Genomic DNA, 15,784 nt, shown 5'->3' on the forward strand with positions numbered 1-15,784 from the left:
TTTTGCCGTCCTGAATCCCAGATAAGCTTCCTACATTCTGATCTGCAGCCAGGCCTAGCGATGCTGAGATGGTCATAGCCAGAACTGTTCCCTTCCCCCAGCAGGGTGGGAGCAGTCGGAGACACATCGTAGGCTTGCCAGTTTTGGTTGGATGTATTCCTGGAGGTTTCATCACATGACATAATCTTTAATTAAAGATTAATCTTTAATTCCCGGAGAGTCCGGTACAATCCTGGAGGGTTGGGAACCTTAACACATCCGGATGTTGGTCTTGTTTTGTATACGTCATGATCTGCAGATCTTTGACAATCCCCCTGTCGCTAAGTGGAGCTAGGGTTGCCAGGTGTCTGGTTTTCGACCAGAATGCCCAGTTGAAAAGGGACCCTGGCAGCTCTGGTCAGCACCGCTGACCGAGTTGTTAAAAGTCATAAGTGGCACAGTGGGGGTCTGGGGCTAAGGCAGACTCCCTGCTTGCCCTAGCTCAGGGCAGCTCCTGGAAGCAGCCACCAGGTCCCTGTGGCCCTTAGGCGGTGGGATGGCCAGGGACTGGGAGGCTCTGCACTCTGCCCCCGCCCCAGTACCGGCTCTGCAGCTCCCATTGGCCAGGAACTGTGACCAATGGAGCTGTAGGGGGTGGGTGGTGCCTGCAGGCATGAAGGCACTGCACAGAGCTGCCTGGCCGCCCATGCACTACAAGCAACAGGGACCTTGCGGCTGCTTCTTCAAAGGCACGGTAAGTGCCACCGGGACCCTGCACCCCACACCCCTCCCTTACCCCAAACCCCTCATCCCCAGTCCCACCCCCAGCCAGAGCTCTCATCCCCCACACCCCAACCCCCTGCCCCAGCCTGCAGTCCCCTCCTCACCCCAAACCCCTCATCCCCAGCCCCACCCTAGAGCCTGCACCCCCAGTCCAGAGACCTCACCCCCTCCTGCACCTCACCCCTCTGCCCCAGGGTGGTGAAAGTGAGTGAGGGTGGGGAAGAGTGAGCAATGGAGGAGGGGGAATGAAGCGAGCAGGAGGCGAGGCCTTGGAGAAGGGGTATGGCCTCGGAGAAGAGACGGGACAGGGATGTTCAGTTTTGTGTGATTGGAAAGTTGGCAGCCCTAGGTGGATCCAGCCAGCAATGGGGCAGAACCAGAGATACAAACACTCTCAGCCTCGTTGGATCAGGAGAGCCACTGGACTGGATACTCTTCACCTTGCAGAGTGGGAATCAGACCAGGGCCCATCTTCTGGCTCCGATTTGCGATCACACTTCAGGGTTGTAGACACTGAGGTTGGGCCCAACCTGATACCCAGGGTGCCAACCGCCCTGTTTTATGGCCATTCGGCTCCACGCTCTACAGCTGCCTTTCCCCAGCTCAGCCGCTGTCGAGTCCGGATCCAGCTGTGAGCTCTGCCGCCTGGGCCCGTGGCCAGACAAAGCCTGGGGCTGTTACAGCTCTTCGCTGAGTGCAGCCCCAGACCCCGCTGGCAGGGGTGGCTGCCAAGTGGTGAAGTGAAAGCCAGCCCTGCCCCCTTCCCGGTTTCCCCGGGCCAACAGCTGGAGACTGTCAGCCAGCGAGTGCTCTCCCAGGCAGGGTGATTAACTCTCACTCCTAATTGGAACCATGCGCCTGGAGCAGTGTGGCGGGGCAGGCGGGGGCGGAGCGTGGCTGGTCATTCTGCAGGGGCAAGGGCCAGGTTCCAACATACAGAGCTTACTGGGGCTGCCGCCATCCCTGGATCTCGCTGTGCTGGGGGTCTGCCGTACCCCATCTCCTACCTCCGCCTAGTTTGGGATCAGAATGCGCAAGGACGGGATGAGGGGCCGGGGGCAGAACTGGCAGCAAAACCCCCCTAGGACTGGCACAGTCCATCTGCGCGGACTCCGTGCTGAGACGGGTGGCTTGGAGTTGATGGTGGACAAACAGACCAGGCAGTTCTGCAGGGACCAGTCGTTATTCTTTCTTTAAGCATCAACTCTGGCGTTGCTGGAGACAAACGATAGCTACTAATGGGTAGCTGGTGAGCTAGATACCGTAGAGCATGAAAACGGGGTCATAATAACCAGAGATGGCTTCAAGCTGCCAAATCTCCATCGGGATCCAAATACTTCCAAGTTTTGGGTGTGCGGGGGGGAGGGGAGAATTACATCAATTTTAATCACAACGGAGCTCCTGTTTTACAAACCCGGTGGGGCTTGAGGAATTCACAACATCGGCAGCTCATAAAGCCGAACATCTCCGATCACAGAGGGCTGAGTGCATACACTGCCGTATGGCACACCACATCGCTTTCTTCTTGGCCCTCAACCCACCGCCAAGCCATTTCAGTGCACCGACGGCATCGGAAAGTGAAGGGGTGTCAGCTTGTCCTGCAGCGACGTCACTTTTGTTGCACGGCTTTTTTTCTTTTCCATCTGGAAACGTGACTCGACAAACTGGTCGTTCATCAGACGGATGCTCGTAAAATCGCGGTTTTACTGTCGCAGATTTTAAGACCAGAAGTCGCCATTAGATCATCTGATCTGACCATCTGTATCGCACAGGCCAGAGAGGTTCCCCCAGGTACCCTGCATTGAGACTAAGAACTAAAGCTTCTTCCAGAAAGACATTCAGTCTGGCTCCGAAGGCTCCAAAAGATGGAGAACCCACCACTTCCCTTAGTTTGTTCCCAGGGGTGGCGGTAGGGTGACCAGATAGCAAGTGTGAAAAATCGGGACAGGGGTTGGGGGGTAATAGGTGCCTATATAAGGAAAAAAAAACCCCAAATGGGGACTGTCTCTATCAAATCAGAACATCTAGTCACCCTAGGCGGTGGGAATTGTAGGCCAGGGGCGGCTAAAGCTCCCCACACAACCAGGCGTGGCCTTGTCCACGCTCCGCCTCGAGGCCCCACTTCTGCATCCCACTCTTCCCTCAGGGCCCTGCCCACACTGCTCCTCTTCCTGCCCTTACTCAGCCTCTCCCTCAAAGCCAGTGGGGACTGGGGCTGGGGCTCGGGCCGGTGGGTTGGCAGCCTGGGGCTCGGGCTGGTCAGAGTAGCTGGGGGGTGCAGGCTGGGGCAGGCAGCAGGCCAGGACATGGGGCGGCTGGGGCAGGGGTCCTCCATCCACCATCGGGAGCTGGTGGGGCCTTAGGCAGAAGGGGAAGGGGCTAGCCTCCCCAAACGGGGGTTTCATGTACCACCCATGTTTGTTCCAATGGTTAATCACCTGCACTGTTAAAAAACTGTGCCTGTGTTCTTGTTCTGCCTTTCTGCACTAGAGTCAAGAGCCCTTTACCTGGTATTTTCCCCCCAAAGAACGTCCTTATAGACTATAATCAAGTCACCTCTCAATCTTCTATTTTTTAATAAGCTAAGCAGGTGATCAATTGAAGTCACTCACTTTACGGCATTTTCTCCAGCCCTTGCATCGTTTTTCTGGCTCTTTTCTGCACCCTCTGCAACTTTCAACACCCCTTTTCCAAAGGTGGACACCAGAACTGGATGCAATATTCCAGTACCAGTCTCCCCAATGCCATATGCAGAGGTAAAATCACCTCCCTGCTCCTGCTGTGCACTGCCCTGTGTATCCATGCAAGGGTCACGTTAGCCCTTTGGGATGCAATATTCCACTGGAAGCTCACATTGAGTTGTCTGTCCACACTCATCCATACTCCCTCTCAGAGTCGTTGCTGTCCAGAACACAGTCCCTCATGCTGGAAGGATGGGCCTGCATCCTTTATTTCTAGTTGTATGACCTTGCATTTCGCTATATTAAAACACATTTTGTTTGAACGAGCCTAGGTTACCAAATGATCCATATCGCTTTGTACGCCTGCCCTGCCTGCCTCCCACTCCTCTGATCTTTGCGTCACCTGCAAATTTTATCAGCAGTGACTTTCTATTTACTTCCGGGTCATTGATAAAAATGCTGAACAGCATTGGGCCTAGCACCAATCTTTGTGGAACCCTACAAGAAACACCCCCATTCAATGATGCTTCCTCATTAGCCAATTACTTTTTGACACCTATCAATTAGCCAGATCATAGAACCATAGATTAGGGTTGGAAGAGACCTCAGGAGGTTATCTAGCTCAATCCCCTGCTCAAAGCAGGACGTTAGCCCAATCCCCTGCTCAAAGCAGGATGTTAATCCAACCCCCTGCTCAAAGCAGGACGTTAGCCCAGTCCCCTGCTCAAAGCAGGATGTTAATCTGTTTGAACATGTGCGTTACTGCAGATGTATAGTGCTAATTGTTTACTTAGAATGTTGTGTGGTACTAAGTGAAAGGCCTTACAGAAGTCTGGGTATATTACATCTGAGCAGTTACCTTTATCAATAAAACTTATCTCACCAAAAGTGAGATCAACTTTGTTTGACAAGGCCTAGGTTCCCTAAAGCCATTTTGACTGGCATTCACTGTATTGCCATTTTTTCATTTTTATTGATTGAATCCTGTATCAACCGTCCATTATTTTTTCTGGGACTGATGTCAGGCTAACTGGCCTTTAATTACCTCAGTCATCCCACTTGTCCTTTTTCAATAGTGGCACAACATTAGCACTCTTGCGGGCTTATGGAATTGCCCCAGTATGCCAAGATTTATTAGAAATTAGCAGAAACGGGTCAGAGATCTCCTTGGCCCACTCTTATCAGACTCTTGGGTGAAAGTTAACTGGGCCTGCTAATTTTTAAACATTCATCCATAGCAGAGGCTGTTTAACATCCTCCTTAGGTACTAATGGACTGGAAAGTACTTCATCCTAATATAATATGAGTACACCATCCTGCTTCTTGCTAAATAGAGAATGGAAATATTTATTGAACACCTCTGCCTCGTCTGTGTCAGTGTTAACAATTTTACCATTCCCATCTAGTAATAGGCATGTACCATTACTGAGATTCCTTTTTTTCCTGATATACTTTAAAAAAACCTTTCTTATTGACCTTAGCTCTGCCTGCCATGGATTTTTTCCTGTTGTCTTTAGCTTCCCTTATCAATGTTATACACTTTGTAGTCTTTAATTTATATATTAATTACTATATTCTTCCCCTTTTTTCCATTTATTATTATTTCTAATTGCTGTCTTCACTTCCCCTCTTAACCAAGATTGGATTTTACCTAAAGTTATGGAATCATGTTTTTTTGGCCAACTAGTAAACTCTTCTTAAAGGACTCCCGGTTTTCATCTGTCTGAATTTTTCCTCCCAATCGATTTCACTGGTCCCATTGGGGTTAGAGCCCAGGCCCTGCTTTAACTCAGTCTGGAACCTGCCCGCTTTGCAGCACAAATGCAAAAATCACTGGAGTGCTGATAGTCCTCCATTGACTTCCCACAACTCCCCCCAAAGGAGAGAGAAGTTCTTCTGTTGTTGACTGGGAAAGAACCCTAGAGCGTCTGAGCACAAAGAATTGTGGGATATGCCCCCAGACACACACAGGCAAGCGCAGAAACAGTGAGGGCACAGAAACATGGGTCGGATTTTGTAGCGCACGTGCGCACACCGACCCAGGCAAGGTTAACCTGGTGCCCAGACCCGGTGCCAATCACCTGGGCTAACCGTGCAGTGAAGACATACCCTGAATGCGGTCAGGGCACTAGCAGGGGATAGAGAGCGTTACAAGGCCCATTGTTCTCCCCAGTGCAGGTGGGGAGACAGAGCAGTAAACAGGTCTGATGTCACATAAGAGTCACAGGCAGGGCCCTGTGCCTTCTCCACGATGCTGGCGGTTCGCAGGAATGGATCCAGTGCTGTTCTAATCCTGATTCTGTTTGTTTGCCAGGTAGAAACAGAGAGAGCTCTCAGACGCCGTCCCCACCCAGTTCTCCAGGAACACAGCATGAAAGCTTCAGCATCGCTCCGCTCACGCCCTCCCAGTCACCTGTAAGCCACAGACCCCCTTTAACGCCACCGCCGGGTCATCTGGGGTACCCCTGGGGTGCAGCTCCTGGATCGTGGCCATCAAATTGTTCTTTCCTGCACTCCTTCTCTGACCATTTTCTGCCACCACCACGGCCTTGTTGAATTGGTCCAGCTACCAAATTACTGGCTGTAGGGCATGGTCTGGTTGGCCCTGCTGCACACTGTGGGCCAGTTCTCTGATGAAGTGACCAGCCAAGTGGCCCAGTGTCAGAGAATGGGCAGGAGGTCACGTCAGCAGCAGTGAAATCTCCTGAGCCTGGCAAAGATCCTGGAGGTGTGGGGCAGGGAGAGGGGTGGACAGAAAGGCCCTTTCAGTATCTCCCCATAGGTGCCTACCAGCAAACACTGACTGCTCTGACAGAATAGATCAGATGCCTGATACAAGGGCTACCGATCCTCATCCTCAGGGCATAAAGTGGTCATTAGCTGGCATCAGGAAGGAACTTTTCCTGCATTGGACAGTCTGGCAGTTGCCTGCATTGGGGGTCTTATACCTTCCCCTGAAGCACTTGGCATTGGCTCTTGTTGGAGACAGAATGCTCTAAGAGATGGTCTGTTCGAGTGCACCAGTCAGCAAATCCTAATTGTTTAGGAAGCATCAATGGCCACATAACGACATCAACAGTATCTTCCGTTATTCAACGGGAGAAAGGCTCAGTCGTGGTAGGGCGTCCCGCAGAGGAGAGACGTCTTTATGTATCTGAGGTCACTGAAGATGAGTCTGACCAACAATGTTCACATCTGCATCCAAACTCTTCCAAAGTTTGGGAAAGTTCAGTTTTATGGTGGTTTGGTTCAGTCTTTCTCTGATAATAAACATGTCAGACCCTCTAGTCAGCTCCAACAGGAGGTGCAGAGAGTTAGGGAGTGTCGACAGTTCCTCTTTCTCTAGTGCTAGCCCCAATCCTCTGTTTATCTTCCACAGTTAGCCTGTGGAACTCATTGCCACAAGATCCTAGTAAAACCCAGATCTTAGTTAGATTTTTTTAAAAGGGGATTGGGGGTTGAACATTTGTATGGCTAATGAGAACATCCAGAGTTACATTTGTGAGGAGTGACAACCCCAAGGGTTTTGACAGGATATAAGCCGCCATAGTTCAGGGCATAAACCTACCTGCAACTATTGAGACTCAGTAGGAAACTTTCCCCATGGGTAGGTTATCCCGTAACCACGTACTGTGGGATTTCTTGCACTTTCCTCTGAAGCAGCTGGCACTGGCCAGTGCTCACGACAAGAGCCAGGATTCGATGGACCCTGTGCTGCTCTGGTCTGGCTGCTCCTAATCATCCTTGTGGTGTTTCAGAGGAACGAAGGCCGGGCGCAGCGACCCACTTCCTTCTCCGTGGTGGTGGCCATTGACTTTGGCACGACTTCCAGCGGCTATGCCTTCAGCTTCTCCAACGACCCTGAGGCCATTCACATGATGAGGTAACTTGTCGCTCTGCGGGAGGTTGGCCTGTGGGCTACAGTGGGTGGACGTCGGCCTTTCTCTGCATCCACTGGCTTTACAGGGTCATCAAAGCAGCTGGGGAATAGGATTGCTCTGTTAACCCTGTCCCGTTGGATGGTTTCCCCTTCTCCCTATCACTGAGTTGTCCCTCCCTCAGCATCCCGGGGACCAGAGAGAATTTGGGACCAGGATGGGGATAACGGAGTAATGGGACAACATTAAGCAAAGGAAAATACCTGCTAGATGAGGTGTGTGTAAGGCTGGGATCAGCACCAGTGTGTGAGTCAGTGCCCTGCAGAATAAGCATTGGAGATCAAGCTTGCACTGGCCACGGAGGATGGTCCCTCATATGCCTTGTTTGTCTCGATGGGGGGAATCGTCTCTTGCTTTCTGCATATTTTATTGAGGAGCCAAATACCATGGTTAGCTTGTCCTGGGCTGCCAGCGTCCTGCCAGGACAGATGTACGATCAGGGCTCTAACGGGGCGGTGCTTTCAGTCCCAGCTTCATTCCAGCTTACGCCCTTCCCTGACCCTCACCACAGTATCTGGGCACCTCCCAACCCACCCAATCCCCCCGATACGGGGCAGTGCTGTCATCCCTAGCATACAGCTGGAGTCTCAGAGACTTGTCCTGGGTCCCATAGGAAGCCTATCACAAAGCAGAGAGGTCTCCTGATCCCAGGTTAGTGCCTCAACCGCTGGGCAAACTAGGGTGACCAGATGTTCCAATTTTATAGGGACAGTCCCGATTTTTGGGTCTCTTCCTTATATAGGCTCCTATTACCCCCACCCCCGTCATGATTTTTCATACTTGCTGTCTGGTCACCCTAGGACAAACCTTTCTCTCTCTGCTTCCTACCCTCTGCCAATATTAGAGACCGAAAGCCACTAGTTCTGAATTCCCCATGACTCCCAGAGGCTTTGGAAGCTGGACCCTAATTTAATAATGAGCCCTTATGGGCTGAACCCAACAACCCCTTACTCTGGAGTTCCAAGGCCCCACATTATGGCTTGGGCCCATCTCTAGCTGATACACCATTTCCTCCTCTCTCTGCCGGGTTTCGCCATCTTCTGATCTCCCGGAGGGTGGAGGCCGAGGTCAGGAAGGTGCACGTTGGGCCCGATGAGTTGGGCATGCTCTGAAGTGAGCGTAAGAGGCTGCGGTACAGAGAGTTGGGGATGCAGTCACTGCGCAAGAGCTCCGTACATCTGTTTATGAACTGACCGGCAGTAGGTTAGCCCCAGTGTGGATAGTCACAGGCCCTGCAATAATGGGCTTCCACTCCCACCCCTAACAACAGAATAATTTATTTATTCAGGACAACTCAATTAAGACTCAGCAGCTGGCTCATAATCAGGGAGAGAGGTAGCTCAATGGTTTAAGCATTGGCCTGCTAAACCCAGGGTTGTGAGCTCAATCCTTGAGGGGGCCATTTAGGGATCTGGGGTGAAAATTCAGTACTTGGTCCTGCTAGTGAAGGCAGGGGCCTTTTGGGGTCCCTTCTACTTCTATGAGATCAGTATATCTCCCTATATATTTTTTTTGGACTCCCCCATATGGCCATCCCAGATGTCCTCTGCCCATGTATTTATGAATACCTCCTTCCTCTAGTTGCCAAAAGCAATCAACAGGACTCTGGCCAAGACAAGGCTGCTACACAGAGACACCACTTTATCTATCCACTTGCATGGCCCTTACCACCATAGGGTTGACTAGATGGGGAAACCAAGGTGAAGGGAGATTAAGTGACTTGTCCAAGTTCACAGAGAGGGTGTGACAGAACTGGGACCCAGATCTCTTGAGTCACCATACTGTGCTTCAACCACAGGACCATCCATCCTTCAAGAGCTAGATTCTAGCTCAGGTTTCTAAGCAATTGGGGCCTCTTGCTTTAAACAATCCAAGAAGTCCTGACGGCAGCAGCAGAAGCCCCTGACACCCCAGAGAGGCAGATGGTGTGAGAGGTCCTTTCAGCTGTGGAGTAGCAACTGGGGCAGACAAATAGGAGACTTTTCCGTGTCTCACCAGAGGTGCCTATTCCCAAACATCGACTGCTTTGACATAGGGCTGCCCAGAGGATTCAGGGGACCTGGGGTCTTTGGTGGCCGGGGGCCCCTGCTTCAGCGGTAATTTGGTGGTGGTGGGGGTCCTTCCGCTCTGGGGCCCGCTGCTGAAGTGCCCCGAAGACCACGGCGGGAAGCCCCTGCTGCCAAATTGCCCCCGAAGACCCAGAGTGGAAGAAGCTCCGGGGGGGCCGGGCCCCGCGAGAGTTTTCCAGGGCCAACTGAGCAAGTGAAGGACCCTACTCCAGGGGCCCCGAAAAACTCTCGTGGGGGCCCCTGCAGGCCCTGGGGCAAATTGCCCCACTTGCCCCTCCCCCCTCTGGGCAGCCCTGCTTTGACAGAGCAGGTCAGGCCCCGGTCTGAGGGCAGCCAGCCTCCAGGTATGCACAGGGGGGCAGCCTTCAACAATGGGCCAGGCTTACAGGTTGGCCAGATAGAGTCACCTGGGACCATGGGGCCATCCGTGGCAGAGGACAGGACCACCGGGAGCCAGAAACTTTGGCGCCTTGTTTAGGGGGAGTTTTCCTTGGCCTATTATCATTGTGGATTGAAGCCAGAGAGCAAATGAGCTTGGCTGGGGAGGGTGGCCCTGAGGGACACCCATGGAGAGCGGGAGTGGAAGAGCAGGAGCTGCTGAGGGAGCTGTCTTGGAGGCAGGACTGTGATGCCACCACAAAACCCTGAGGGGAGAGAGTCCCGGAGACAGGCGTGGTGGAGCTGAAGGCAATGGCCAGACAGACGAGGCCCTGGGGCTGGGCCATTAGTGAGGATGAGCTGGCTGGAGTGAGTGGAAGCCAGAGGATTTGGAGGCAAGGCAGCAGAGGCAGCAGGCTCCGGGGGCACGGAGGAGGGGAAGAGGGGTACGGTGGATGCAGAGGCAGGGCAGGGAGACAGTTGGGTGCTGGAAGGCTGAGGGAAAGGAGCCAGAGGGGACGTCTATATTATGACCCAGGCTCCAAGACCGGGGGCCACGGGGTTTTTATCGTGGCGCAGACATACCCAGAGAGTTGTAACGGGGGTTGCGGGGGCAGGAGATGGTGCACGGACGTGTGGGCAGGGTGGAAGAGGCTAAAGGAGGGGCAGTCAGCGTAGCAGAGGCTGGAGGAGGGGGCTGGGACAAGAGAGGTCTCCCTCCAGCACTCTGCGTGGGTGGAACAGAGACGCTTGGCTGGAGCGCTGTGCTGGTGCCCCAGGGACTAGCAAGTAATAAATAAACTGACTGGTGCATTTAAGACTCCTATCCCTGCCCCTAATCCTTCCTGTCGATCGCAGCCCAGTTAGCTCCAGACAGGGAGGGGGCCGGGCTGTGGTGGCGGCAAAGATTCCATTCGTTGAGGGCTGACGTCGCGCAGCGTGGGGTTACCGCTCGTTTCCTCCCTCCAGTTGGCTGACAGTTCACCCAGCAGCTCCCCTCGCAACCCAGCCATCTCCCACCCTGCCACCTTCTTCCCTCTGGCCGCCAGCTGGACCCGCTGGGTCTCTCCCTGGTTACTTACTAAGGAGTTTTTTCAAATCAGTAGAGTTCTGGCTGGGCTGTGGCATCCCAAATGACAGAGCACTTTGCTCACAATTATTGAGCCTAGCAGTCAAAAAGAGCCAGCTGGGACCATTTAAGTAGAGTCTAGAAATTTGAGCAAAGGAGCCTGAGTTCTAATCCTGGTGCTGGTGAGGACCCCGTCTTGGCCAGGCAGTGGCTTTTGTGAACTAGGGGCCACAAAATGAAATTAATGGGCAGCAGGTTTAAAACAAATAAAAGGAAGTTCTTCTTCACGCAGCTCACAGTCAACTTGTGGAACTCCTTACCTGAGGAGGTTGTGAAGGCTGGGACTATAACAGCATTTAAAAGGGAACTGGATAAATTCATGGAGGTTAAGTCCATAAATGGCTGTTAGCCAGGATGGGTAAGGAATGGTGTCCCTAGCCTCTGTTTGTCAGAGGATGGAGATGGATGGCAGGAGAGAGATCACTTGATCATTGCCTGTAAGGTTCACTCCGTCTGGGGCACCTGACGCTGGTCACTGTCGGAAGACAGATACTGGGCTAGATGGACCTTGGTCTGACCCAGTCTGGCCAGTCGTATGTAGGTAGGCAAAATAATATTGGTGAATGAGGTCAGGTGATAATCTCAAAGTCCTTCTCTTTATCCCCAGGACAAGCAGTGATAAGGCAAGACTCTCCCATACTGCCCTGTCCTAACATGTCCAGCTCATTCCGTCTTTGGCCTGTTCTGCTGAGACTACGAGGCAGGTGCCCAATTAGTTCCAGGGGCACCTGTCCCGACAAAAACCCACGGAGGAGTCTCTGACTGATTTGAGACCCAGGCCACTGAACAGCTGTCAGGCAGCCCTGGCTTTTGGCCATCTTCCAACCTGGGCCAGATCTGAACCACTCCCTGTTCCCAATTATATCAGACATACACTCCTTGTCGTCACTTTCGGGGCCCTATGACCTATCCCCACCCACCCATCGTCCTTCCTTCACTATCGAGGCTTGCGTCCAACCAGCCCATGATCCCAGCAGCCATCACCTACTTGTTAAATTCTTAAACAAGCCCCTCTGTGCGTTCGTTCGCCCTGGCTGCCCCTCATGCTTGGGAGGAGCTCCCCATAAACTTCCACAAAGCTACCTCAGATCCCTGCTCTCAACTCTCCTTTGCCTTGAGGCCTACAAAATGGTTAAGCTGACCAATATTGACCCATAGTTTCCTCATACTCCCCCCATTGTCGCTTCTCATATATATATAGACTGTCAGCTCTTTGGGGCAGGGACTAGAGGCCACGTGTGGAGGTGGCACGCAGGGTCACGTGCCCGCCCCCTCACATTTCTGCCAGGGTTTTCCAGCCAGGCTGTGCGGCAGCTCCTGAAGCTGGCAAGGTGCGAGCCGCAGCCGCGGGAAGAGGCAGCAGAAAACATCTGGGAGCTGCAGGAAGGGGCCACTGAGGGAGGGGGGTGGGGGCTACCGAGGGGGGCATGACTCAAGCTGTTCAGGGAAGATGAAACTTTAAATTGTGTCCCTCCCCTGTACCCCTCAACTATCAGCAGGTAGCAGTTGTCTCTGGCAGGATTGTCTTTTTGTTCTGTATTTGTGCAGCCCCTAGCGCAGTGGGATCCTGGTCCGAGCCTAGTAATACAATGGTAATATAAATAAATAATAATAATAGTGAGGCTCTGTACCCTGTTACCAACCAATCCCTCCTGGAGCCTCTGGCTGGGTTTTCTAGCCACTCCCACCAGGAGTTCAGAGGAAGTCTTAGCTATTATAAATGGTGTTATAAATTATAGGTATTATAAATTATAAATGGTGTCACCTTTAAGAGGTGGGACATTAAATCTGATCTGGTTCCTCATTGCAGGAAATGGGAGGGGGGTGATCCTGGAGTGGCCAATCAGAAAACCCCCACCAGCCTCTTGCTGACCCCAGAGGGCGCCTTTCACAGTTTCGGATACACGGCAAGGGATTATTACCACGATCTCGATCCGGAGGAAGCCCAGGACTGGCTCTACTTTGAGAAGTTTAAGATGAAGATTCACAGCACTAGTGTAAGTTAACCCTTTCTGTCCCAGTCACCCTGAACACAGGGGAGGGGCTGGGGGCAGATGAGATGGGGGGGGTGGGATAACTCACTTTCACTTTAAAAAAACATTCCAGTGTTAAAGTAAAAATGTATGTATTGCAGTCAGATTGTCAATATTTTTACTTTTTTCCCCGTGTGAAATGTCACTGATCTTTTTTTAAATAAAATTTCAGAAACTTGCTGTCATTTTGGGGGGCTGTGAATTTACAGAGTTGTTTAGCAAATTCGGTAACCAGTTTATGATGCAAAGGGAAGGGAAGGGTGGGTTAAATAACCCTCAGAGCTAATGCTGGTTGAAAAAGAAGGGGGCAGGAAGAGGGAGTGTTTTCAGAATTCTCTTTTGGCTGTTTTTTTTTTTCATTAAAATTCAGTAACAAATTCATCCAGCTCTCTAGTTTGTATAATAATAATAATTAATTATGGGGAAGTGGAAAATTCAACAAAATTTCATGATTTTATTGAGGTCCAACTTTTATAACTGAACAAATGTTGACTGAGCCCAGTGGGGGTTGTTGACAGGCGTACGCGCCCCACTGCCCTCTGCTGGGTGGGAGCAGAACTGATCAAGTCAGTGTCATAGACCCTCTGTAGCCCTTGGATCCCCCTTTAGCTCACGTACTCGGGACCTGTGGGTTTTGGAGCAGGAGGAGATAGGTTCTAGCCCCCACAAGTGTAGATTTATCACTGAGCAGGGGAGGGCAGATCTCAACCTGCTCTGCCCCATGATGCTAAATTCAAACACTTCTGAGTGCAGCGATGTGGCCTCACAGAATTTTTTTGCACCAACTCCTGTAGCACCTCCTATGGGTGGATCTCCAGCCCTCCTCATTCCTGCCTGCACCCCCCAGCCTTTCGTCCCACCTCACCTTCACACGGGGTGGTAATTCCGTGTAGCTCTCCCCCCTCATCCTTGCAGGAGAAGCACCAGTGGGTTGGGCACCTTGGCACCTTCCAGGTAATGGGCGTTTGGTTTCCTCTCTGCCGATCGGGTGGGCTCGCTGTTCTGCTTGCTCCAGCTACGAGCAGACGGAGAAGTTAGCCACGTGGCCAAACACTGGGCTCCATCCTGCTCTTGCTGAGGTCAACTGGGAGGCCGAAGTGACTGTCCCCCCCAGAGGATGAGAACCTCTAGCAGCAGCTCATGAGATCACAGCGCCCAGCTCCTTGTCAGCGCTCCAGGTGCTGGATTTGGCACAGTCCCTCAGTCACAGTTCAGGGCAGCTGCACCTGCATTTCCTCTCCGTTGCCTTGATAAGGCAGCTGGTCCCCCAGCCATCACCTCTCTTGGGCGGAGACCCACATCTATCTCCCTCCTGCCTGGGGTATTTCCAGGCTGCAGAGTTCTCTGCCTCCACCGTGCTATTCTCAGCAAGCCTTACCAGGCCAGCGCCTGCGCTCTGCTATCTCTCCAGAGGCTACAGACAGTGTCATTGCCCACAGCTAGAGGTCACCACCCAGCTCTTTCTGAGCAAGCACGTTTATTCTGATGGTAAAAGCATCACAGAGAAACCATACAAAACGCCTTAAAAGACCCGATGCACATGCTCATAAGCTTCCCAGTGATCACCCCAACTCCAGGCAGCACTGCAGCAGGAGTCAGCCCTTCAGACCCCACCAAGGGGTTTTTCTGTGGGCACAAGTTCATAACAACCTCAGCCCACAAAAAGCACCCTTCTGCTAGGTGAGTCTTTCCTTTATCCAGCCTGGGCCATTGATCTCCAGAGTCAGGGAACACTAATCCATAAACATTGGTCCCTTCCTCAGCTTCAGAAGGCTGGGGGCTCCATACAGGGGCAGGGAGGAATCTGCATTCACACGCTGCCCCCCATGTTTCCCAGGAAATGCTCTTCACATACATTATCCCAAAAGACCATTCATGTCTGCCACATGGTTCAGTACAGTCCTTTGGTCTCCCAGGCCCCAGTAACACAGAACCTTTGCATTTCATACAATGGCCTCCAAGGATACTTCACTTCATTCAATAATGTTTTTCCAAGGACGTTGCAGGAAATTTGCACATTTGTCACCATCCATCAGAGAAACCAGCTCCCTGCTAACTGCTCTGTGCTGGGCATGCTCCTAGGGGCAGGCCAGGGCTCAGGCCTTGACCATCTCTGGCTGTTTGTCTTGCTTTGATAGGACCTCACCATGAAAACCGAATTAGAAGCCGTGAATGGGAAGAAGGTCCAGGCACTGGAGGTGTTTGCACACGCCCTTCGCTTTTTCAAGCAGCACGCCGTGCAGGTAGTGCAGCTGCCCGGGGCGGGGGGAAAGGCCTGGGAGTCAGCTGCAAATCCCAGTGGAATCCCTGCCAGTTGGGGATAAACCCCAGCAGAGCTGGCATGGGCCAGGGAAATCACCCTCTTGTGGATTTGGCTGCAAGCTCCGAGGGGTCCCAGGGGACGTGCCAGACAGAACTAATCAAGAGATGAGCAATAGCTGTCCCAGGCTAGGATGCTAACTCCGACGTCAGGGTGGCAGGAGTTTGCCCAGGGACTAGCGAGCCCAAAAGGGGCTGCTTTGCCCTCTTTTGTGTGAACTTAGTGTGGGTGAAAGGCACCAGCCCATGGAGGAGATGCAACATCCAGTGTCAGGGCAAGCATCCCCCACCCAACACAGCTTTCACCCGGAGCTCCAGAACTCAGCAGGGAGTTCTTTCCATGACCCATTCATTCCATTGGCCTTCCTGCCTGACTAGGAATGCTGCTTTCCTGGGCCAAGAACTCGCCTGTCTCCCAGTACTGCACCCATCCCAGGGCCGGCTTCAGGCACCAGTGTAGCAAGCACGTGCTTGG

The 15,784-nt window shown here is 52.4% G+C and overlaps 1 protein-coding gene across 1 annotated transcript in view; it reads left to right on the forward strand.

Moving 5' to 3' along the window:
• The window catches only part of HSPA12B (heat shock protein family A (Hsp70) member 12B), a 68,124-nt gene that overhangs the window by 18,438 nt on the left and 33,902 nt on the right, over nucleotides 1-15,784 (forward strand). The window contains exons 3-6 of the mRNA XM_050943366.1: nucleotides 5,758-5,858; nucleotides 7,202-7,326; nucleotides 12,768-12,954; nucleotides 15,129-15,233. Of these exons, the coding sequence (XP_050799323.1) occupies nucleotides 5,758-5,858; nucleotides 7,202-7,326; nucleotides 12,768-12,954; nucleotides 15,129-15,233 (518 nt within the window). The remainder of the gene's footprint in view (nucleotides 1-5,757; nucleotides 5,859-7,201; nucleotides 7,327-12,767; nucleotides 12,955-15,128; nucleotides 15,234-15,784) is intronic.

The sequence above is a fragment of the Gopherus flavomarginatus genome, chromosome 3 (assembly GCF_025201925.1).
Source record: "Gopherus flavomarginatus isolate rGopFla2 chromosome 3, rGopFla2.mat.asm, whole genome shotgun sequence".
In the NCBI taxonomy this organism is placed as follows: Eukaryota; Metazoa; Chordata; order Testudines; family Testudinidae; genus Gopherus; species Gopherus flavomarginatus.